This window comes from Oreochromis niloticus, linkage group LG7 (genome assembly GCF_001858045.2).
Source record: "Oreochromis niloticus isolate F11D_XX linkage group LG7, O_niloticus_UMD_NMBU, whole genome shotgun sequence".
In the NCBI taxonomy this organism is placed as follows: Eukaryota; Metazoa; Chordata; class Actinopteri; order Cichliformes; family Cichlidae; genus Oreochromis; species Oreochromis niloticus.
The window spans coordinates 49,836,719-49,859,041 of record NC_031972.2 but is presented as its reverse complement, the minus strand read 5'-3'; the positions used below and the strand labels follow the sequence as shown (position 1 = coordinate 49,859,041).

At 40.7% G+C, this 22,323-nt stretch overlaps 1 protein-coding gene across 5 annotated transcripts; it reads right to left on the bottom strand.

Annotated features, from left to right (window-relative positions):
* Nucleotides 1–98: 98 nt before the first annotated feature.
* Nucleotides 99–22,312, bottom strand: atp8b4 (ATPase phospholipid transporting 8B4). 5 transcript variants are annotated; one of them, XM_003443962.4, is made up of 29 exons: nucleotides 22,016–22,307; nucleotides 21,666–21,791; nucleotides 21,284–21,345; nucleotides 16,647–16,705; nucleotides 16,452–16,565; nucleotides 16,265–16,363; nucleotides 16,110–16,171; nucleotides 14,457–14,529; nucleotides 14,184–14,254; nucleotides 13,957–14,036; nucleotides 13,677–13,835; nucleotides 13,445–13,533; nucleotides 12,953–13,149; nucleotides 12,641–12,849; nucleotides 11,744–11,787; nucleotides 11,487–11,652; nucleotides 11,217–11,405; nucleotides 10,907–11,022; nucleotides 10,619–10,783; nucleotides 10,424–10,535; nucleotides 10,238–10,343; nucleotides 9,933–10,074; nucleotides 9,373–9,556; nucleotides 8,408–8,631; nucleotides 6,624–6,707; nucleotides 5,906–6,151; nucleotides 5,670–5,808; nucleotides 5,460–5,590; nucleotides 99–2,940 (listed from the first exon to the last, which is right to left on the bottom strand). In XM_003443962.4, exons 3-29 carry the CDS (start codon nucleotides 21,315–21,317, stop codon nucleotides 2,593–2,595), a joined length of 3,642 nt encoding a protein of 1,213 aa, XP_003444010.2. In that variant the 5' UTR covers nucleotides 21,318–21,345; nucleotides 21,666–21,791; nucleotides 22,016–22,307; the 3' UTR covers nucleotides 99–2,592. The 5 variants fall into 5 exon arrangements, with proteins under 5 accessions (XP_003444010.2, XP_013126006.1, XP_019217258.1 ...); XM_013270552.3 differs by having other exon boundaries at nucleotides 21,666–21,787; XM_019361713.2 differs by lacking the exon at nucleotides 21,284–21,345 and having other exon boundaries at nucleotides 5,918–6,151; nucleotides 22,016–22,312.
* Nucleotides 22,313–22,323: the final 11 nt, after the last annotated feature.

Sequence of the window (22,323 nt, the reverse complement as noted above, 5' to 3'; positions counted from 1 at the left end):
TGATATGATGACTGATAAATTTAACTTTTTCCTCTATATAGATCACGCTGGAAAATAAGGGCCAAAGATTTGCTTCCGTGGTGCATTCAAACATGTTCTTTTTTATTATAATGAAAGATTTTGTTGAGAAGTCATTGTCTGTCTGCACATTTCTCTCATAAACAAAAAGACAGCAAATGTAAGAAAAACAGCAACAAAAACAAACTTGTGCTGTATAAAATTCATCTAAATTAAAATTTCAGACACTAACATTAAAAGGCAAAAAAAAAAAACTTCTCTCCATGTGCATTAATGGAAACGCAGAGTGTTGGGGTTGTAGTGTATTAAAGACATTCAAAAGGCTCAAATGCTGGATGTCAACTTCTGCACAGTAATATTTTTTACTTCATAAAAGAGCATTGATTGTTGGAGGCTTAGAGGTCTATGCATCATATTCCAAAGAAGTGTGTGTGTTGGGGGGGGGGGCATTTTTTAGTTTCGTAGTACATAAGAGTGGCCCCTTTTACATGTTATTCATGTAAAATGATAATAAAAATTAAGTATGAAGCAAGTAAATGGTTAAAATACAAATCCAAATAAGTTTGTGAGAGAGGCAAGAGATGGTTTGGAGATGTGGAGGAGAGAGTGGTTATTTTATAATATGAAGCTGCCAGGCAGGAGGAGAAGAGGAAGGAGGTTCATGGATGTGGTGGAGGAGGACATGCAGAGAGGTTGGTGTGACAGAGGAAGATAGGCTGAGATGGACCCCTAATGAAAGCAGTTGAAAGAAGAACACCACTATGTGAGGGTTTTCAGCTAGGGGTATATCTCATTCTTTCCTTATGAATCCATCAATGGCAAAACGCTCAAAAGCCTTTATTATATCATATTTTACCTGCCCTGTGTTTGCATCTCTTTTATGAACAATTATCTACTTCAAAAAACTGGGATGGTTTAAGTAATTTTTAAATGTAAAACTTATCCACTTCTTCGATGTATGATCAAACCTCACTTATTTTCTTATGTCTTACTCAAGCCATGCATTCCAGTTTTACTTTGTCCTTAAATATACTCAGGCCAAATCAGAGATGACATATTAAATAGAAGAGAGCTGTCTTTAACAGAAACTATTAAAGGCACAGCACAGGGCAATGGATCTCAGAGCAGTGTCATTGTGGTATGCTGTATGCCACAAACTGTAAAATGTATTAAACGTTTAAAATCTGTAATTAATTGTGCTTACCATCCTATTCAGCAGCATTACTTCAGTATTTACAATACTTATTTTTTAGCACTTTGGATGTATGTTAAGAAGAAAGTGTGTTTCAGTGCATAGTTTTTAAAGATGGTGCATTTTGTACTTGTGGCCAGGGCGATCTTCCCTTTTGTAATTTACGAGCCCGGCCCTAAAAGAGTTGGGGCATTGGGGCACTGTGTAAGATGTAAATAAAAACAAAATGCGATGATCTGCGAATCTCAAACCCACACGATAAAACCTAGAAAGCATGTCAAATGATTAAACTGAGACATTTTACTATTTGATGAGAAATATTGTTTCAATTTCAATTTGATGACAGCAACATATTTCAGAAAAGTTGGGCAACAGCTAATTAGGCTGAGTAAGATGATTGGATATGAAAAAAACTGTATACAAATTGTGGAAAATTTTCAGGATAATGTTCCTCGATGTAATATTGCAAAGACTTTGAATGTCTAATCTATACAGTACATTATATCATCAAAAGATCCAGAGAATCTGGAGAAATCTCTGTGCTCAGGGGGTGAGGCCAAAAATTCTGCCACAGAAATCACTGCACAGTTTCAGAAATCATTGTGTGAGAAGACAGTTCACTGGTCCATCGACAAATGCGAACACGATCTAGAAACGCTGCCGTCTCCTCTGGGATATATTAAACCCAAAAGTTCAGCAGCTTTAGTTCCCAGATGTTTAAGGACAGATGCTATATTGTGATAAACATGGCCATGTCCCAGCTTTTTTGAGATGTGTTGATGGCATCAAATTTAAAATCAAATGTTTTTCTTCAAATGTTTCCTGAGTTTAAACATCTGCTAAGTTTTCTGTGGTGTATTGTGAATACACTATGGGTGTGAGATTTGCAAATGATTGCCATTCTGCCGTTGTTTACATTTTATACATCGTTCTGACTTTTTTGGGAACTGCGTTTGTTTTTATTGCACAAAGGTTTGTTTTGTAACAGCTAAAAGTACTGAAACGTCTTTATTAATCAGAAGAGGCCATGCCATTATAATGGTACAAAACTAAGGTCAAACTGGATTATTTCTGAGCAACGATAAATGTTTCTTTAACTTTTGCAATTCATGCAAATATTGTCATGAAAAATAACCTATGCTGTCAGAGTGAGGGTTTGCCAATTTCTTTGTTCATTCGGGAATGGTTCCCTCGTTTAATTATGTTTTGGCTGGCATTTATAACATTCAGTGTCCGCATAACTCGCACTTTTTAAAAAAAAAACAACAACAACAAAAATAACTGAGGTACATTTGTGTAGCTGATTTGAGCAAAGATTCACTCAGAATTGTGCTTGGTCTGTAGGATCCATGCATACGGTACCCTTTACTGTATGCAGTGTCTTAAATGTCGAGTTCAGTCTGCGTGCTTTTTTTGCTTCGAGTCTGTATTGCTCTGTTGCCGCTTTTTGGTGCTCCACCTTCACTTTCAGGTGAGGCACAGGAAACTTCATTCTTCCTCTTTAACATGTTTTCTATCCAGCTGGAGCTGTGGCTTTGTGCTATTCTTTCGGGAGAGCAAAGTGAAGAGACTGTGCTCCTCCTTATGTTTTTGCCTGAGGTAATCAGCTCGCCGAAGCCCTGTTGGTGGGAGAAGGCGTAGGCAGAGCGGCGGGAGCTTGTCCTGCGTACTCGCCTCAGGTTCTGTTCCTGAGGTCCTTGTTTCTTCCTGGACTGTTGGAGACGACGAACCTGCGGAAATACATCATGGATGGGAAAAGTATGTAAATACACAACACATGGGTATTAAATATATAAAGTCCCCAATGTATAAAGCAAAGACCTAAATCTAATTTAAAAAGTACAAAGTATTATTAGCAAAGTATACACTATATTGCCAAAAGGAGGGATTAATATGATGTCACCTCACCCTTTTCAGCTATAACAGCTTGAACTGTCTGGGAAGACTTTCCAGAAGATTTAGCGGTGTTTATGGGAATTTTTGGCCATTCTTCCAGATGCACATTTGTAAGGTCAAACATTGATGTTTGAGAAGAAGGCCTGGCTCACAGTCCCCGCTCCAATTCATCCCAAACATGTTATGTCAGGTTGAGGTGCAGGCCAGTCAAGTTATTCCACACCAAACTGGCTCATTCATGTCTTCATAAAACTGCTTTGTGCACTGGCATGCAGTCATGTTGTAACAGGAAGGGGCCGTCTCCAAACGGTTCCCATAAAGTTGGGAGCGTGAAATTGCCCAAAATGTCTTTGTGTGCTGAAGCATTAAGAATTCCTTTAACTGGAACTAAAAGGCTGAGCCCAACACCCGAAAACCCAACACCAAACTTTTTACTTAAATTTATACCCTCAGACAAATGCTGTTCTCCTGGCAACAGCATCAAGCATCACCCCCAGTGTGCGTTACACCACTGCATTTCACAAGGGTCTACAAACTGTCCTTAAGCAAATCTGAAGGCAACATGAAGCTTGGAGGTCCGTAGCGATTGATTCTGCAGAAAGTTGGTGACGTCTGCACAGTATGTGCCTCTGCATCCGCTGACCCTGCTCTGTTTTACGTGGCGAACCACTTTGTGGCTGAGTTGCTGTTTCCATCACTTCCACTTTGTTATAAAATTATATAACATGTATGACATTATAACATTAACTTTGTTATAACTAACAGATGGAAATACTGTGGAATATTTAGTAGCGGCGAAATTTCATGACTGGACCTATCGCAGTACCATGCTGGACTTCACTGAGCTCCTGAGAATGACCCATTCTTTACCAAATGTTTGTAGAAGCAGTCTGCATGCCTAGGTGCTTGATTTTATGCACCTGTGGCCGTGGAAGTGATTGCACACTTGAATTCAATGATTTGGTTGGGTGAGTAAATACTTTTGACAATATATTGTATGTAAAAGTGCTAATTCTGCAGAAACTCATACGATAAGAATTAGGTTACCAATACTGCAAACAGCATTTTACTGCTGCAGTTGGTTTGATTCTTAAGTCTAGTTGTTTTAGTCGTAGAGGCTGGTTTACAGATGAATTTGAGGAGTCTGGAGAGGATATAGGGAGGATCTGCTTCACTGATTTCTATTTATTATTTGTAATTTTCCTTAGTTATTACTTTTTATGAACAATTTCATAATCCTCAGTAGTTTTTTTTTGTGCAAAAATCTTAATCCAAAGAGTTAATAGTAACTACTGCTGTCAGATAAATATAGTGAAGTACTATTTGCCTATTAAATTTAGTTGAAGTATGAAGCTTCATACTTTACTATACTGACATAGTTACTTCCACCAGGTGTTCATTGTTTTGCTCAAACTTGCAGTTGCTGTAACTTCAGCTCCCTTTGAAGGCCTTAAATCCACATGGGGAGAAGAGTTGGCTGTATCTATGTCAGATGACATTTGGGATTGAGTCCTTACTCTGGTAAATTCCACATCACTCTGCGTTCACCACTCCCTATTACAATTTAAAGTAGTTCATAGGGCCCATTTATCTAAATCCAAATTATCTAAGATTTATCCTGACTTAGACCCTCGCTGTAATAGGTGCAGGTCTGATGATGCCAATCCAATCATACCCACATGTTTTGGACCTGCCCTGCCTTCGCACATTTTCGGGAGGAGTTTTTTTTGTACTCTGAACGAGGCTACCGACCTGAAACTGGCTCTCAACCCCCTCTTTGCTCTTTTTGCTACAGTGGGTGAGGATGATAAGTATATTAGCGGGGCAAAATGTCATTTGCTGTCCTCTGGTTCCCTCTCGGTTAGACGTGCCATTTTGGTGAGGTGGAAGGCTGCTGCCCCGCCCACCCATGTTCAGTGGCTTGCTGATCTCATGTCGTGTCTCAGTCCTGAAAAGATCCACTGCTCCATCCAGAATCATGGTGGCAAATTTGATCAAATCTGGGGTCTTTTTCTGACAAATTACCCCTAATCTTCAATTTAAGGACGTTCCTGCTGACTAACCGATTTGCTTATTTCATAGAGGTCCGACGACCTTCCACTTTGTAGGCTTCACCGTGTTAATGGGAATGTGAAATTCAGTTGTGTTACAGCTAACTTCTGTGTGGTCAGCATTGTCAGCATTAATCGCCTCTCCCGGGTTGTGGTGTTCTGCTAACTTTCTTTACCTATGTGTTAACGTGAGAATTCTGTTCTGTCTTCAATGTAACCATTTTTTGTGCTTCCCTTTTTTTGGGTAAACTATCTACAATATCTCAATAAAAATATTTTGAGTAAACTTGCAGTTGCTGTACCTTGTCTGTCAACGTCGGGAAGAGATCCACTCTGAGGAACCTGACGACTAAGCCAGGCATAACACACACCACAGTGGTGAGCAGAACAACCAACCACACACTCTTCTCTGACAGACAGTTACGAGCCGTGCCTGAGGAGGAATAAACGGAAATGCAATTTTCTCGTATCAACGTAATTTTCTTGCGTACGCCACACTGAACCAGACTCACCGATAAATGGGAAACTGCTCGGAAAAATGCCAAACAAGCCGTCGCTCTGCATTGCAAATAATATGGCAAAGTACACCATCAGGCTCCCCCATATGAAGAGGTGATTGACTGCAGTCCAGTAGTGCGTGTCGAGTCCGATCTAGGAGCAGACGTGCATCAAACCATGATAAAAATAAGACCCTCTTTTCATTTAGCAGTCCTGTTTTGGCAGTATTTTGTGATATTTGCAGTCTCACCTGAACACTTACAACAATGACCAAGGACGTTGCTATGGTGACGGCAAACGCCTGTTGGTCTGAAAAGGGGGAGCCGTCTTCTTTCACCATGAGAGGGAAAGCCCCGTAGGGAATGAAGAAAAGCAGGAATGACGTGGCCATCCCCTGCAGTGTGCACAGGAAAAACTGACGCTTGTTGAAGAGAAGGTTTTGCTGGCCGGGTTTGTACAGACTTGGGTAGCGAAGGCTGTTCTGGTCATTGACATCCTTTAGAAAACAGAAAAAGCATGAGTATGATATTATAGACTCTTGTTTATTTTAATAAGAAATAAATTAAATGATGGGAGGATACTGAGGAAAATGTTCTGCAGCAGTTTTATGACAAATGGTCAGTTAAAGGGGATGAGTGTAGAGTATAAATTGGGATTAGTAACACTAATCGCATGGGTTAAATTTAAGCTACAACCTACTGTAGGGTTAGACTTTTAGGTACGTCTGATGGGTTTATCAATCATGACACAGTGAAAGAGGTCAACAGTAATAAAATATTCACCTGAATGACTTGACAGTATCTTGAAAAGAAGAAACAAAATTAAACTATGAGACGGCTCAGGAGCTTACCATCAGAGAGAGATTACTGAAATAAAAAAGTTAGCTTTTTGTGCAAAGTTTTAAAATATGCATAGCCACATTGAAATAAAACTTAAGTTATTTAACTTTGTACAAGATCTATTATTACCTGATCAAACAGTCCCATTGCTAGTACTGGCAGCGATGTGTAGACAATGTTGAAGAGGGTGATGAACCACTGGTCATACACAGTCTGTGGAAAGAGGACATTTTATTAGAGCAGGGTTTTTTCCCCAGCTATACAGGACAAACATTCAGAAGAGCGAGAGGTCCAGCTTCCAGCTCAGTATCAGAGAGAACAAAGGAAAGATCAGACCAGAGAGGAGGACAGAGGCATCAAGGAAAACAAGACTGAACACAAACTGGAAGAACATGGATGAAAGTCAGTGACATGGAAGAGTTCACGTGTTTCACCTTATTTAGAGTCTGTGGTACAATAAGTATAAACATACATAACCTTCACTTTTTATTCTAAACAAAGGCAGTCTGAATCATTCACAATGCAAATGAATCATGTAAATTGACTTGAACTACTACCTGAAATACGGAAAATTATAAATCTATTGAAATTCCAAACAGCACAAATTTTGTTCAGAACAATAAAACTTCAACTACCAGAAAATATTCAAACCATGTGTTCTGTAAATAGATGAAGTTATAATTTAAGGAGTTTTTGCAAATTCGAAACTGTGAATGTGTGTACTGTGGGGAAAAGTTTTTGTGTTTCTGTGACATTGTCACTGGTGTGGAGTGAACTGGGGAACAGTTTGAGAGGGGTCTTAAAGCAATGTCCAAACATCAAGCACTTCAAAATGAGACCTAACTTTGCTGTTTTCACAAGATAAAAAAAAAAAAAAAGGAAGATTTTGAGTTTCTCTTCGTTTATCAAGTTATGCTCACAACTTCTGCTTATCCAGATTTTTACAGTTAGCCATCCTAAACTGGAGGTATTTGACTTTGATGTGTGGAGGTGGAGCTGTAAAACCAAGCGTTCTAAATTGTAATTGTATAAATATGTATATAGCTTTTGCAGCTCAGATTCCATTTATTTTATTTGTATATATTGCGCATATAGTATATTTCAGGTTATAACAATAAGACGTTGGATAAATCTTAACTGATAACTCGTGGAGAAGAGGTGGGATTAAATAAGTGTGCACTTCTTCCCACTTCTTTTCGATATCTAAACTATTTTGTGCTTTATTTTGTATTGTTTTTCTCTTATCTTTTTTTCTAAATTACTTTCTGTATGTTGTTTACATGATCACAATAAAATGGAAAAAGCAAAACAAGTACAATAGCAGTCTGAGTTTATATTCAGGACTACAGGATGGTTCGCGATCACCTGAAACACCTTTTACATAGATCTAATTTTAAGATCTATGTAAAAGTTTTAAAAGAAACCTTAAAAGCAGAGAGCGCGTCTGCCTGACAAAGTGCATAGCTGTGCTTGATAGCTGAAGGCTCTGCCTCTTCTACTTTTGAAAACTCTACACAAGTAAGCCTATCTGTGCTGGTGTACCAGGGGAAGGTTTGACAGACTGTATTGTTCCCGGTTGCGAAGACTGTCCTCCAACAGGGAACATTTAGATTATTTCTTCTGCCGACTACTCTTCCTTCTAGACAAAGTGAACACATCTCCTTCACCTTTAGTCTATTAGGAACAAAAGGGACTCGGTCTGTTCCTAAATTAGATAAAAGACACTCCTGACAGGCCTTGTGGCTTCTACAGACTCAGAAGGAGACACATTTATTCCAGTGGTCCTGAGGTCAGCCTCCGTGACCTCACCACAAAACCAGACCTGACAGTTGGCATGCATAATTGATTCAACACACACATAAAAAAAAAAAAAGCTTCAAATATGCTTGAAGGCTTCATTACAGTTTTCTCACCTGAGCTGAGAAGCCGCAGAAGAAACCGTACCAGAAGTGCACCAGGGTGAAGGCGAAGTTCTTGTAGAAGAAATATCCCAGAAAATTACACATGCGGAAGTAAGACCAGCGTCCGTGAACCAGCAAGAGCCTCTGCAGGTACCGGAACTGGGCAAAGGAGTAATCTGAGGCCAGAACAGCCTGCATCCCCTCCTGTCCGCTGATCCCAACACCGATGTGAGCAGCTGAGTAAGAAACACAGCATGTGAAGCACTGCCCTTCAAAACTGAAATATTCATCATTACAAACAGCTTTTACCAGTGACCGAAATGACAAGATTCTGGAAATATATTCACAAACATCGTTAAATAACAGTCAGGACTGAGTTTTTTTATAAATGAAGAAATGTTTTTACAACCAGCCATTTACACAGTGTGTGGCTGGTTGTAAAGTGTTGGGGCAGGGGAGGGCGTTGTAAATGATTTGGCTATTGTATGGTATACAAAAAAAGAAAAATTCTGTTAAGCAGAAAATAAGAACAAACATTCATCCAAGAATCACCCCAGTAAGTACTCAGCGGTTTGACTGCATAAGTCATATTATATGATTCACATAGTTTACCATAATCTTTCAGTTACCCTTGTGCCCTGTGGATGTGGGCATTCTCATTCACAGTGCTCCCTGTGATCTTTAACCATGCCAGCAAAATTTCCCTTCGAAGCATAACAGAATTACCAGCTCCCCTCAGGTTTTTCCTTTAATTTGTCACCCATCCGGAGTGAGTGCCTTACCTCTGGCAAGGCTGAAAATTCCCTCTACACACACATGAACTGAGTCCTTGGATGCAGAAGAATATGCATCCACATCAGTTTGTGATATTTTCTTGAGAACTCCTGATATTTCTTTTCATTTGTAAATGTTATACTTCACTTTGTAATAGTAATACATACTACATGCACGCCACACGTGGATGGTCTGAAACTTACTCTTGATCATGCTGACATCATTGGCTCCATCTCCTATGGCCAAGGTGACAGCTCTCTTGTGCCTCTTTACCAGCTCCACCACCTGAGCTTTCTGCATTGGCGTTACCCGGCAGCAGATCACCGTTTTACATAGACAGGCCAAATCCAACAGGATGTGCTCCAGCTGGGGCTCCAGAACGTGAGCCTAAGGGCAAAATACCCAGACCACACCTATTAAACCTATTATTACTGTCCTGTAACATCAACCCCCTGCGGAGGGGACACTAAGCAACATCCCTGTGTGCATCATGCACTCTGCCCGGGGCACAGCAAGAGAGCAGCTCGCGTGTAAAATGATGTTAATAAAATCCTGTAATAAAGCCGAGGGCAGAGCTTATTGTAGACTTTGTTCAGCCGCAGCAGGCAGAGACGCAGCAGACTCAACAAAGAACATCGGAGCCATTTAGCAAACAGTGTGAAACCAGCGGGCATCAGTAACAAAACAAAAACCAGCGCAGAAGTAGAAATGAGCATTTAATTAAAGGCAGTCTCCATGAAACCACTTTTCATTGTTATCTTACCAGACTGTGTCCATTGATAACTAAGGCATACTCTGCAATTATAGCTTCTTCAAACACAGAATCATCTGCAAACGCATCAGTCTTCTCAACATGTCCTGCACTGCTCACGCGACTCAGGCCGAGGATGTGCTCTTTGGCGCTCCTGAGGAAAGATGAAAGGCAGTGAAAGTGAATCACACCAGAATTCTCTTCAAGGCGGCTTTTTAGCATTTTAAATTCACAGATTTTCTATAAATGGGACATTTAATATCCAGAGAATACCACCCTGAATGTGAATTAAATGCAAAAAATATATAACATGTCACCTGAGCTGCTGCTGCACATCCTGCAGGGAGTGGCCGGAGATAACAAACACCTCATTCATGTCATCTCGCAGCATGTTGCAGGAGTACCCAATGTTCATTGCTGTCTCTAATGAAATTAAACAGTTTACAGTTGTGTATCTTTCCACAGACAATCTAGCCGATATTAAAGTCATCATTCACAGGTACCTAGTTTGTCCCCTGTAAGGACCCAGATTTTAATGTCAGCTAGATTTAGGCAGGCGATGGTCTCTGGAACTCCCTCCTGAAGTTTGTCTTCAATTGCCGTGGCTCCTAGAAGCTTCAACAAAGTCAGCAGTGAGTCAGCAGGACTAAATGGGATCGATCGCTTTGGGAGTGTACACAAAAGCATGTCAATTTTACCTTCATGCCCAGTTCGATCTCGTCGTAAAGGACAGCAAGCTGATCTTCACGATTCTCTATTACAGTGCTGGCAAAGAGAAGCCTCTTCATCCAAACTTTAAAATAATCTTCATCGAGGTCTTTGTAGGCCAGAGCTAATGTTCGAAGCCCTTCCCCAGCAAATTCCTGCATGAAAAACGATGGAAAAATAAACATCTGACTAAGAGAACAAATCATTAAATCTGCGATCCAGGGTGCAATTATTTACAAAGAAGGAGACATTATGTTATCCACTCTGATAACACTTACACTGAGGTGTTCTGAGGTAGTGTACATAAGGTTTTCACTGGATGGATCCAGACGTTCAAAAATAATCGTGTCAGCGCCTTTGGAGTAGAGTTTAATCTGGCCTTCTGGGCTTCTCACTATATAACAAGACAAAACGCAGCAAGAGGACAAATAATACATGGATTATTTGGCTGTCAACTAAATTGTCAGTAGATACAAAATAATCAGACATATTGCCTCGTGTTGCTATTTCGTAATTATTGTCCACAGAGTTTCATGATGACTACTTGTGAATTAATCGTGGCGTTGCTGTTATGAGTGAAGACCTAACCAATGACACTCATTCTCTTGCGCACGTTGTTGAAGTCCAGTATGGCCAGAAGCTGGTAGGTGACGGTTCGTCCCATCTCACACAGTGTGACGGTTTCTGGGGTTCGCGCCCGGAAGACAAACCCAAAGTTTCGCGCCGCAGTGACCAGTGCTCCCTCATCAGGTGACTGTGCCTGGTACACCAAATTTCCTTCATTTGAACATAAACACATCAGTGAATCGGAGTTCTTTGAATTTTTACAGCTACAGTGTCTGGATCATGTATGTTTACCTTCGCTCTTCTCCTCTGGCATGACAGTGTGACACAAGGCCAGCAGCCTGAAAAACTCCTGCACTGCAGGATCCTCCATTTTGATGGCTTCGACCAAGCTGCTGTCGAAAAACTTGAACCTTCTGTCGCAGAGAGGGTTGAAGGAAAAATCCACGCAGGCTGTTTTCTGAGGGCACATGAAAGCACCAGCTCAGTGATTGTGTCACATCTGTTTCATTAGAAAGAGAAAGAATTTCTGCTTTTTTCAATCTGCTCACCTCTGTAATTTCCACCTTCTGGTCAAATTCATCGTAGACATCACCTAAAAACATAAAAGTAACAATGGCAGTTTTATTTATATAGCACATTTGATTATAAGTGAACACAGTGTGCTTAACACAGAAGAGAAAAACATAAAAACCTCTGCAGGTTTACAATTCCCCTTAACCCCTTAAAGCCTGAACCACGAAGCAATTGCCAGGAAATTCAAGTTTTTTGAAAATGTTGTTATTTATTGCTGAAAAACATATCGTGCAATCTATTTTGCTTTTTCGGGGGGGAGAGGGGCACCAATGATATAGAAGTCTAAAAAATCCCATGTTTCAAATATGATGCGCTAGGCGTTAAGGGGTTAAAGCACAAGCACACAGCTATTGACTGAAGTCCTGTGTGAACAGAAAGGCTTTGAGCCTGTTTTTGAATGTCGCCACAGATGTGATTGATCCCTGATCAGCAGGTAGCTGGTTCCAAAGAACAGGAGCGCGGTAACCGAAAGCAGCCTCAGCACACTTGGATCTCAGGAACACTTAAAAAAGGGACAGAGCTCTAACTGGGTTATAAACAGTGAACAAGTCGGAGATGTGGTGGGAAAGGCGAACAATTGAGAGCTTTATCATTAATTGATTTGTCGAAGATTGAGAAGTAATCGCCTCTGTGGTTGGACCTGGCTGCCAGGATTACCCCCTGAAGTCTGCTACAGTAAATATGACCAAACTATTTTAATATTTTAGGGTGAACAAACTAAAAAAAACAAAAACATTTAGACTTATCGATCACACAGCTCCCATCCTAAACTGTTCAGTAGTTTTTGTTGAAGATTAGCCCAATTTAACTGAGAGGCTAATTAGCCCAGTGTTTTAACCCTGTAAGAGGCCACTAGTACTACAGCTCCATACCATACATCTGTCCATTAATGGAGCACTTGCTGAAGACCATGATGTTCTGGGTCAGGGTGCCTGTCTTGTCAGAGAAGATGAACTCCACTTGGCCCAGCTCCTCATTCAGGGTGGTGGTGCGAGCTTCGGCTGCAGTGCCCATCGGGCTGTGGTACATCTTCCGGTCCCAGTTAATGAAGTAACTGTGACCAAGTCGCAGGACTTCCACACTGAAGAAAGTGTATTGAGCAATACAACTATTTACCAGCTTCCTAGTAAGTGTGATTGCCTTAATTTGAAAATGTCTTATACGACGACTGCATAGGTGCTTACCTGACATACAGCGAGATGGGCACAACAGTGTTGAGGATGATGATGTAGGACCAGAAGGTGAGGAATCCAGAGAACACAGCGCTAATCTGGAACGTGTCCCACGGCAAAAACACTCTGAAGTTTGTGCCAACATACGTCTCCCAAATAGTGTGTCCAATTGCCAAAACAACTCCCATACAAATAAGGAAGGCAAAAATCTGAAAAAAGAGAAGAGTACATATTTTTGTTCCCCAAGATGCATCAAATAAAGTGGTATGTTGTATATGCATATATGAGCATATCTGTAGTAAAAGGTGCAAAATGTGACATTTAAAACCTGTGAATGCAACTCTGGACTGCCAGCTTTTCAAAGAGAAATAAATCACACAGTCCACCTCCCTCTGCAATTTATTTACAACAAGAACGGCTGCTTTTAAAATAGCCAACCAAGCCACAATCATCAGCCCATGCTAGCATCATAAATGCATAGCAGAGTTACAAAAATTAGCCTACCCACAAAACCAGAGTGTTCATGAGTTTGTCAATACTGGTCCTTTTCAGTTTCGTCCTTCCACAGTTCTGCATCAGTTTGGTTTGTGAGCCTGTTGAGCAGACGCACAAACAACCGTCAGTGTTGAAAGAATATTAATAAGACTGTCTGTGACCTTTCCATCGAGGCAAAGAAGAAAAATATAGACGCAGCTAATGGATGTGGAGAATAAAACCATTAAAAACCAACTATTACCAGCAAATATGACCATTCCAAAGCACCACTCAGTGTTTCTGAGTACACAGCCCCGCAGAAGCATTTTTTCATTATCCAGAGGATATTTATTGCCTTTCCAGTATAATGTTCCAGTAAACCTATCCAGCTTGTTGTTTGGAGGCTCACAAATGACTTCTCCTGAGGAACAAAGGAAGACAAAGATTCATCAGCCATGACTGATCAAACTGTCACAAATAATTAGATACAAGTAGACAAAATGAGAGAAAATGTGAAAATAAAAACTTTGGCATCATCTCACCATCAAAGTCCATCAGTTTAGAAATGTCTCCCAAATCTGAGGTAACGGTTAAAGCCTGGCGGACTTTTAGATTGGTCTCTCTGGAGGGAAAAAAAAGGAAGACAAAGAAAAGTTGGCTATTTTTGCTAAACGTCAAATTAAATATACGTGTGCACTTTTTGTGCTCATATGAATGTCTTGTGCGATTGCTCCCGCCTCACTTTTTTTATACCTTGCGCAGAACTTACCCATCTAGCTCTGCAGTCTCAACATAGCACAGACCATAAGGCTCACTGCTACAGAGAAGGAGGATGTCTGCCTGTGTGTGAATCCAATACAAAATTACTCAGCAGTGGAAAAAAAGGCAATAAATCAATTTCTGCATCACTGAACCTGCAACAGCACTCAGCTGGCCCCATTTCCCCCCAAAGAACCCATTTTCTTTACTACATGTTAATCTAAAAGGCTGATATTACACTCTAGCGTGTAGTGTGAGAGTGTCATAGCAATGCTTTACTCACAGCAACAAACTGATTGTTCTCTAGTTTGATGATATCCCCTACTCGAACATTCATCCATTTTTCATTCTGCAAACTTGAAAAACAGGAAACACAAAAGGTTAGGAATATCTGTAAATGTAGCCACTGCAGGAAAGCATCTACAAATCCAATTCCAGAGTTGAGTTGGGACGCTGCTTAAAATGTAAACGATCACAGAATGCAATGATTCCAAAATGGGAAGTGCACATGGCAAAAAGCAGACCTGATTTTTTTCTGTCCATGTTCAGACAGCAGTCCATTTTTAATGTCTCATATTACCATGTTACACCAAATCCCCCCATAAAGCATGTTTTCTCTTCATTCTGAAACAGCTTGACTTTGGTCTCCAGCAGAAACAGTAACAGAGTTACAGTTATTTAAAAAGTGCTCAAAGGTGCCCATGGTAAATAAAGGATTGACAGAAACATTTTTGTATTTCATGAAAAATATTCGCTTTTTGGAATTCAGTGTCAGCAACACGTCTTTAAAAAACTTAAGATGCGATCAACAAAAGGCCAGAGAGGTAAGTGGTGCTAAAACGAAACAGCTGGAGGAAGATTTTGATTTGGCAGCAAGTCAGTAACATTAATGGGTATAAAAGACATCTTAGAGAGGCAGAGTTTCTCAGAAGTAAAGACAGGCAGAGGTTCACCAAAGTGCAAAAAACCCAAAAATAACAAAAAACTTAAAATTAATGTTCCTCCACGTAAAGTTGTAAAGACTTTAACATCATATACACACATAATATCATCAAAAGATTCAGAGTATCTGGAGAAATCTCCAGGCCAAAGATCAATACTGGATGTCTGTGATCTTCAGGTCTTCAGATGCCACTGGATTAAAAACAGGTGTGATTCTCTCATGGAGATCACTGTGGGCCATTAACACTTCCAGAAATCACTGTCTGTGAACACAGTTCACCGTATCACCCACAAATGCAGGTTAAAGCTCGATCACACAAAGCAGAAACACCTCTGTGTCTTGGAGGCAAATCTCATTCAAAAATGGACTGAAGCAAAGTGGAAAACTATTCTTTGGTCAAATGAATCAAAAATGGAAATTCTTTTTGGAAAACATGGACGCCACGTCCTGTGGTCTAAAGAGCAGAGGGACCATCCGGCTTGTTATCAGCACTGAGTTCAAATGCATGCATCTCTGATGGTATGTCAGTGCATCAGTGCCTATAGAACTGGCAGCTTTCACATCTGGAACAGCATGACCTCATAATAGAAGAGTCTGGGTTGCTGATCTGGTCTGCCTGCAGTCCAGACCTTTCATTAATTTCACATAGCTAGAATCTAATATCTGACAACACTGGGATATTCCTCTCCCAAAAGTCCATCAGCTGGACTCCTCACATCCCAGACATTTATGAACTGTTGTTAACAGAAGAGGGGATGCTACACAGTTGTAAACACGCCCCATTACAACCTTTTTATCCTTGTTGCTGTCATCAAATTCGACAGCTTCTTGTTTTGTTTTCTTTAAGTTTCTTCTTAAATGCTTTCTCAGCTGAAACATTTGATATGTTATTTGTTTTTATTGCATTCTGTTTATTTACACTTTACACACACGTCCCAACTTTTTCCGAACTGGGTGTGTAAATGAGAAAGGCAGAGGAATATCATAGAGTACCTTCCTCTGATGAGAACCTGTGACTGCCGGTTGTTGACTTGTTGGTCGCTCTTGTATCGGAACTGAAATTTTTAAAAAGGGGTTACAAATTTGAAGAAAAGATGTGAAAAGAATATCATTCAAACAAATTGTAAGAGATAAACAATGAAACTAACATAGTCATCTGTGGCGTCCTTAACAGCCGTGATCACAAGCACAAACACCAAAGGCACGATGGTTGTGAACCAGGACAGGGAGGATATTTCTGGAATTAACTGTGAGCAAAGTTTGCATTAGCCCTCTTTGTTTCCTACATCAATCAAATTATAGTTTAAGGACACAATCAGTAGCACTTTTTCCTACCTGCAGTATTAAGAGCACTGAGAAGTAAGCGTTTGCCACCCTCTGGAACTGCTCAAACAAGTTGATGGGCAGGAAGGTGAAGATATTGTACTTTGAGGTTTTGATGCGATTATCCTGAAGATTCACATCGTTAGAAACAGCACCGATGAAACCCCACAGCCGACACTTAAAGCAAATTTAATGCAGGTAACTTACGGCATAAGAGAACCTGTCATTGTAGTCCCACGCGTTGGCTTTCACACGGCGCTCTTTCTCTACAGAGAAGACAACACAGAGGCAAGGAGAATTTAAAGTAAGAGCTCCTCGTTCCATCTAAAGTCTGCCTCTCACACACTGTTGCAACTTTCATCCATAAATAAAGCCGCGGCCGGCTGAGTTGGTTGTGTCCCTGTGACGCGCCTCCAATAATCCATAATGAGTCGTACTTGTACTTCGCGTATTTATCTTAAGAACAAAACAAAGACAAACGTTTGCGCTTTCAATCAAATTACAAATAGGGCATGCATTAACTGATGTGCCAAAAAAATGACGGTCAACAGAAAAGTTTGCCCACAAACCACTCACCCAACAACATCTGCTGCGAACACAGAGATCAGGTAAATAGACTGCGACCACACCCCCATGCAATCACCTGAGATACAGGTAAAGCTATACACCTGTGCCACCATAACAAATAAACAAAACATAAGTATTGACTTTGGCTCTTACACACACATAGCAGAACAAATTTGACATCAATATGAGATTTTGGCCATTTGTCTATATTTTCTTTCCGTTTAAAATCTTAAAATACTTTTTTTTCTTTCAGACTGCCCTAACATTTATTTTCCTTCCAAAACACCTCTTGAAATGAGAGCCAAATCCTAAAGAAAGCTTAGTTAACTTAGGGTAAAGTTTCATAATTGTGTATTTTATCTTTTTTTTTATTCTCAAGGCCATTCTTACTGAACACAGTAATTTGTCTTAGATTGATTTTTTTTCTTTTGCTCTTTATTTATTGTAAGAGAAAGGACGCAGAGGTCTCGGTTCACTTATCTGCAAATAAAAGGATGACTTATTTATGAAGAGACAAAGTAAAAGGGTGTTTCAAGTGCCAACATGTTCCTCTGTTGTGGTGATTACTGAAGATAAGGATGATGAAACCTTTTCCTACATTGCCGTATTTCACAAGAGTGGTATTACATGGTCAAGCCAGCAAACCCCGTGATGTTGCAACGTCCCACTTTTAGTTCCGTAAGCTTGACTGTGGTTGATAAAACTTCCTTTAAAAAAAAGGTTTGACTATATTTACAATGGAGAGCTCACTCGCAGTTTATCTGGTACAAGAAGAGGTAATTCTTTGATTAGCACATGTTTTTTATTATTTCTCCGTTAAATGTTTAACGACATCTTTGATTACTATTTCAACATAAGGTTCTAAGTCTTATTTCCTGAACTTTGAATACGAGTTTCATTGAGGGATAATGGTGGAGACAGATCTTTAATTCATATCTTTATATGTATTAAAACAGACATCCTTATTTTTGGAGCACCGCCACCAAAATTGTGGGTACCGGTAAATTTGTGTTTGGTTGATTCAAACACACCTTCTTTGTTGTAAAAAACAAAAAAAACAATTATTTGCTCTGGGAAATCAATTTTATACCATTTGAAAGCCTGTTTATTCCCCTTTAAATAGTGCCACAATTGTAAAGAACAGGCTGGGTTGAGCAGCAGAGTTGAGTATGTGGGCTGTGCCCATTAAAAACTTGCCAGTTCTTCTTTGCCAATACCAAACAGCTTATTCTGCTATTGATTCTCAGCAGCCTCAGTAGCATGATGTGGAAGGACACATCCACAAAAGCCTGGCACCTTCTCCTCACCCTGTAGGATGGCATCCTATTCTTCAACCAACATTTTCCACAAGTCAGCCAGTGTGGTTGTGTTGGTCACTCTGGGATGAAGCGCACACCCAAGCTGATCCAATAGTGTTCAATGAAGTTGAAGTCAGGACTGCAGACAGTTCATTTTATCCTCTCCGCTCCCAAATTCTGGAGGTAGTTTCTGTTAAACCCCAATCTGTGGGAGACCCATTATCATCTTGAAGGACAGACTTCAGTCCCAGACTGTGTAGATATAAGATGGCCACTGGTGGCACAATTTCAACTTGATATCTCCCTGCACTGAGACTGCCTGCAAAGATGGCCAGCCTTGTTTTTCTAGTAAGGAAAATGCCACCACACACCTCCATACTACCTCGAACAAAAGCTGTTACCCTATCAGTTCAGCAATGAGCATAGTATTCTCTGCATCTTCTCCACACTTTGACCATACAATCCAACTGCATTGGGCAGAATCTGGACTTAGAGATGGATATGACATTCCTCCACATGTTCAGGTTCAAGTGCACATGTTGCTGACACCAGCACAAACAAGCCTGATGGTGAAATGCAGTCATGGCAGGCCTCCTGGCAGTCCTAGGAGAGCGGACTTTGTGTGGTCTTTTCCTGATTGTCTGGGTAGAGACCTATAACCATATAGTCCTGAAAACCTTGACTGCAAATCTGTGGAAGACTGCCTACAGGGTGCTGATAGGGTGAGGAAACAGTCTTCTTATGTTCTTGGGAAGCCCACTTCTAGCTTGTCACATCCCCTATTATATAGAACTTGGCCATAAATTTGAAGGGCTTACTCCAAATAATGGTGCAACTTGTTTTTGTGGAACACCGGCTTGAAATTGCCCAGTGGCACAGGCGCACATCAGTCAAACATGGCATGCTTGCAGCAGACACCAACTGACCCCTGTAGCAGGATCCATGCTCGTGTACCAGAAGCTCAAAACAAGAGTCAATAGCAGAATAAGCTGTTTGGCATAGGCAGAGAAGATGTGGCAAGTTTTTCACGGGCACAACCCACACATTCAACTCTGCTGCTCAACCCACAAATACAAATCTGGCACCATTTAAGTGAAAATAAACAAGCTTCCCAATGGTATAAGATTTACTGACAAGAAGCAGAATTCTAACAACAAAGAAATAATTGACCAAACACAAATTTCTCTACTTTTTGTGCAAAGTTTAGTTCAAAGAATCCTTTGCAAAAATTCAGTTTCACACACTTGCAGACTGTAAAGTGAGAAGACTGGAAAGGCTCTTGTAAAGTTAATCTAAAGCTCGTCATCAGTTCACTTAGCTTCACACTGATGGTGGAAACGAGAAAAGGGAAGCCTTTACTTTGACTAAATGAAATAAAATCCTACCAGCCCTTCTAGAGCTCATCAGTCAACATGATACAACATGTTTAACTAATCTATCAAATTAAAGCGCACACCCTTTTTTTTTCTCAGAAGCTCAAAACACCCTTCTCTACCACTTCTTAGTGAAACTGTCATGTAGTTTCACTCATCTTTTCATCCTGCGTTCCATTCTTCTCATGAGCAAGACTCTGTGTATGTGACATCTATAGAAGTATAATGGATTAACCATGGCATCTTAAAAAAGGCTGACTTGGTAAAAGCTACTTTCAGTTGCTCCCTTATTCACAAGGGGTCACAGCAGCAGGTAGCTCTGCATATTTGATTTGCCAGCATTTTAATGTCTGATGTCCTTCCCGACCCATCCCAAAGGGATATGCGTCTCCGCCCAGGATCGAGCACTTGCCAGGTGAAACTACAAACCCCTAAACTTGGTAAAGCTTCAAATGATGTCTTTTTGCATGCGTCTACTTGAAACACACCTTGCCTTGGCCTGCCCGTCTTACCCAACAGCTGAAGACGTCATCTCCCAACTTTGACATTTTTCTCATGGGTCATACATAAACACGATGCATTAAGGGTCATTAATATGTCTGGCCACCCTTTCTAATCAGTCTCGATGTGAAAAATGTTGACTCTCAAACAAGAGCCGGTGTATTTCCTGCAAATGCTGAGATCATTTATCAGAGCACTTTAACTTTTTACACAAAGGAGCTCCCGAAAGAGCATGTGCACTGACAGATCTGCTGTTTCCAAACAAGGTTAAAACATTGTTGAATTATGCATAACGCACCTGCACAGAGCTGCAAAAGGATAGAGCATCTAACACGACAGCTGGGATCATCCTGCTATCACTTACTATGATACTTAATTATTAAGGGAGGCCACTATTGTTCAAACCATTTGGTCTGCTTAAGCATATAATTAGGGAAATATTTCTTTTTTTTTCAGGGAATTTCAGTGGACTTGAAAAGAGATGCAAGTCTGAACAGCTTACAGTGAAGTGATTCAGGAAATATTTCAGGTAGTCACTCACTCTGAGGACTCTAACAGTAATACAGGAAGCATTAAGGTGAGCTGTCTCACTAGCAATGCCACATCTTTATTCCTAAAAGGATAATTACACCTATTATTGAGGAATTGAAATCCCATCCAAAGTGCAAGGAAATACACATGCCTTCACTCAGCATAAGGTCACCTTGATTTAATTTTGTGTGTGTAATGTTGCGCACAAGGATGCTGCAGATGACAAACATGCAATCTGCATACACAAAGCACGTGAAGAGCACAGATAGCACAGGCGCACACCAGCACAGAGAAAGAGAGAAGTTACATTTCATCTTTCCAAAGCAGTGCACTGCACCATTAGAGGATGAGGAGAACATCTGCGAAGCGAGGAAGGCACAAGCTCCGCCTTCTGCTTTTAAAAGTTAAAAGAAAAAAAAGAAAAAACTTCCTGTGTTTTAAATTTATATGCAACTCGCCTGCCTGAAACCTCACAGTTTAACTGCATTTTTGCCCTACTTTTAAGATATTGCATTGTGGAATGCATTGTAATGTTGTTATAAAGAAATCAATTACAACTACAAATCAGTCTTACCAACATGAGGTTTTCTTCTCCAGAATGCCTCCATCTTCTCCTGGGACCTCCCGAGGGTTTCCCTGGAAGGCAGATGGAGGACCCAGGCTTAACAAACAATAAACCCTGCACTGGCAGAGGTGTAGGAAAGAGCAATAAATGCACCATAATGGCATTACATGTGACTGTTTATCAAGGCGCTTTTAAACTGCTGGTGTAAGCAGCAGAAGGCAAATCCCCAGTGTCTCATTGGGGTTTCCAGGTGAGGTGTAACCCCTGGCTGAAGTGCACATCTAGGCTCTTCGTTTTCAAAAGAAGGAGCCTGTCTTTATTGAAGTTTTCTCTATCTGTGCGTAGAATAAAACAAAAAGGTGAAGTGTGACCGCAATTATCCAGTTCTTACCTTGCACAGATTTCTCACAGGCGCAGACTTGTGTTATCTCCATGTATCCTGTCATTTACCGGCGACCATTTATTTCAAGTAGCGCCTTCCGCTGATTTCTTCGCAGCGGACCCTGTCGCCCTCTTCCTGAACAGAAATCATCAGAGATATAGACACAGGAAGAAAAAACGCTGTTCAGCTGTGGTGATGCTGCTGTCGCTGTTGCGGTTAGAAGCTTGCTAATAATAATAAAGAAAGCAGGACTGCGGGCGGCGTGGGCTGTGAGGATGGTGCAGGCAGGCAACAATCAGCAGCCACAAATGAGCGGAGAAATAACGAGAGGCAGCAGAAATCATCCGACGATCACTCACCGAGAGCCGCGACATGGTGATGAAGCTGCAGCCCTCTTCTTCTGGGAGAAGTGGAAGTGAGTGAGTGTGAGTGTGCTGCAATGAACACCTCTTCCCCCCCCCCCCTCTTACTCAGCCCGGTCTCTTGGCAAAACACGAAACAGAAAAAAAAGAAGTATGTTTACTGTGTGGAGCAGGTAGGCTACGCTTTTCAGACGTGTCACCCTGGCAACCAAGTGAAAAAGAGCTAAACAGGAAGGTAACAACCTGTCTCCAAACTAAGCCAACAATAATAAGTGCTATTATTGTTTAACCCTAGCCTAGTTTTA

What these genes read in the sequence shown, in the direction of transcription:
- atp8b4 (XM_019361711.2), bottom strand. Translation starts at nt 21,720, where the DNA reads ATGACAGGATACATGGAGATAACACAAGTCTGCGCCTGTGAGAAATCT. An exon ending in CTGTGAGAAATCTGTGCAAG is followed by an intron (nt 16,706 to 21,665) that starts GTAAGAACTGGA and finishes TCTTCTCTGTAG; the next exon opens with AGAAAGAGCGCCGTGTGAAA. An exon ending in AGAACAATCAGTTTGTTGCT is followed by an intron (nt 14,255 to 14,456) that starts GTGAGTAAAGCA and finishes ATTCACACACAG; the next exon opens with GCAGACATCCTCCTTCTCTG.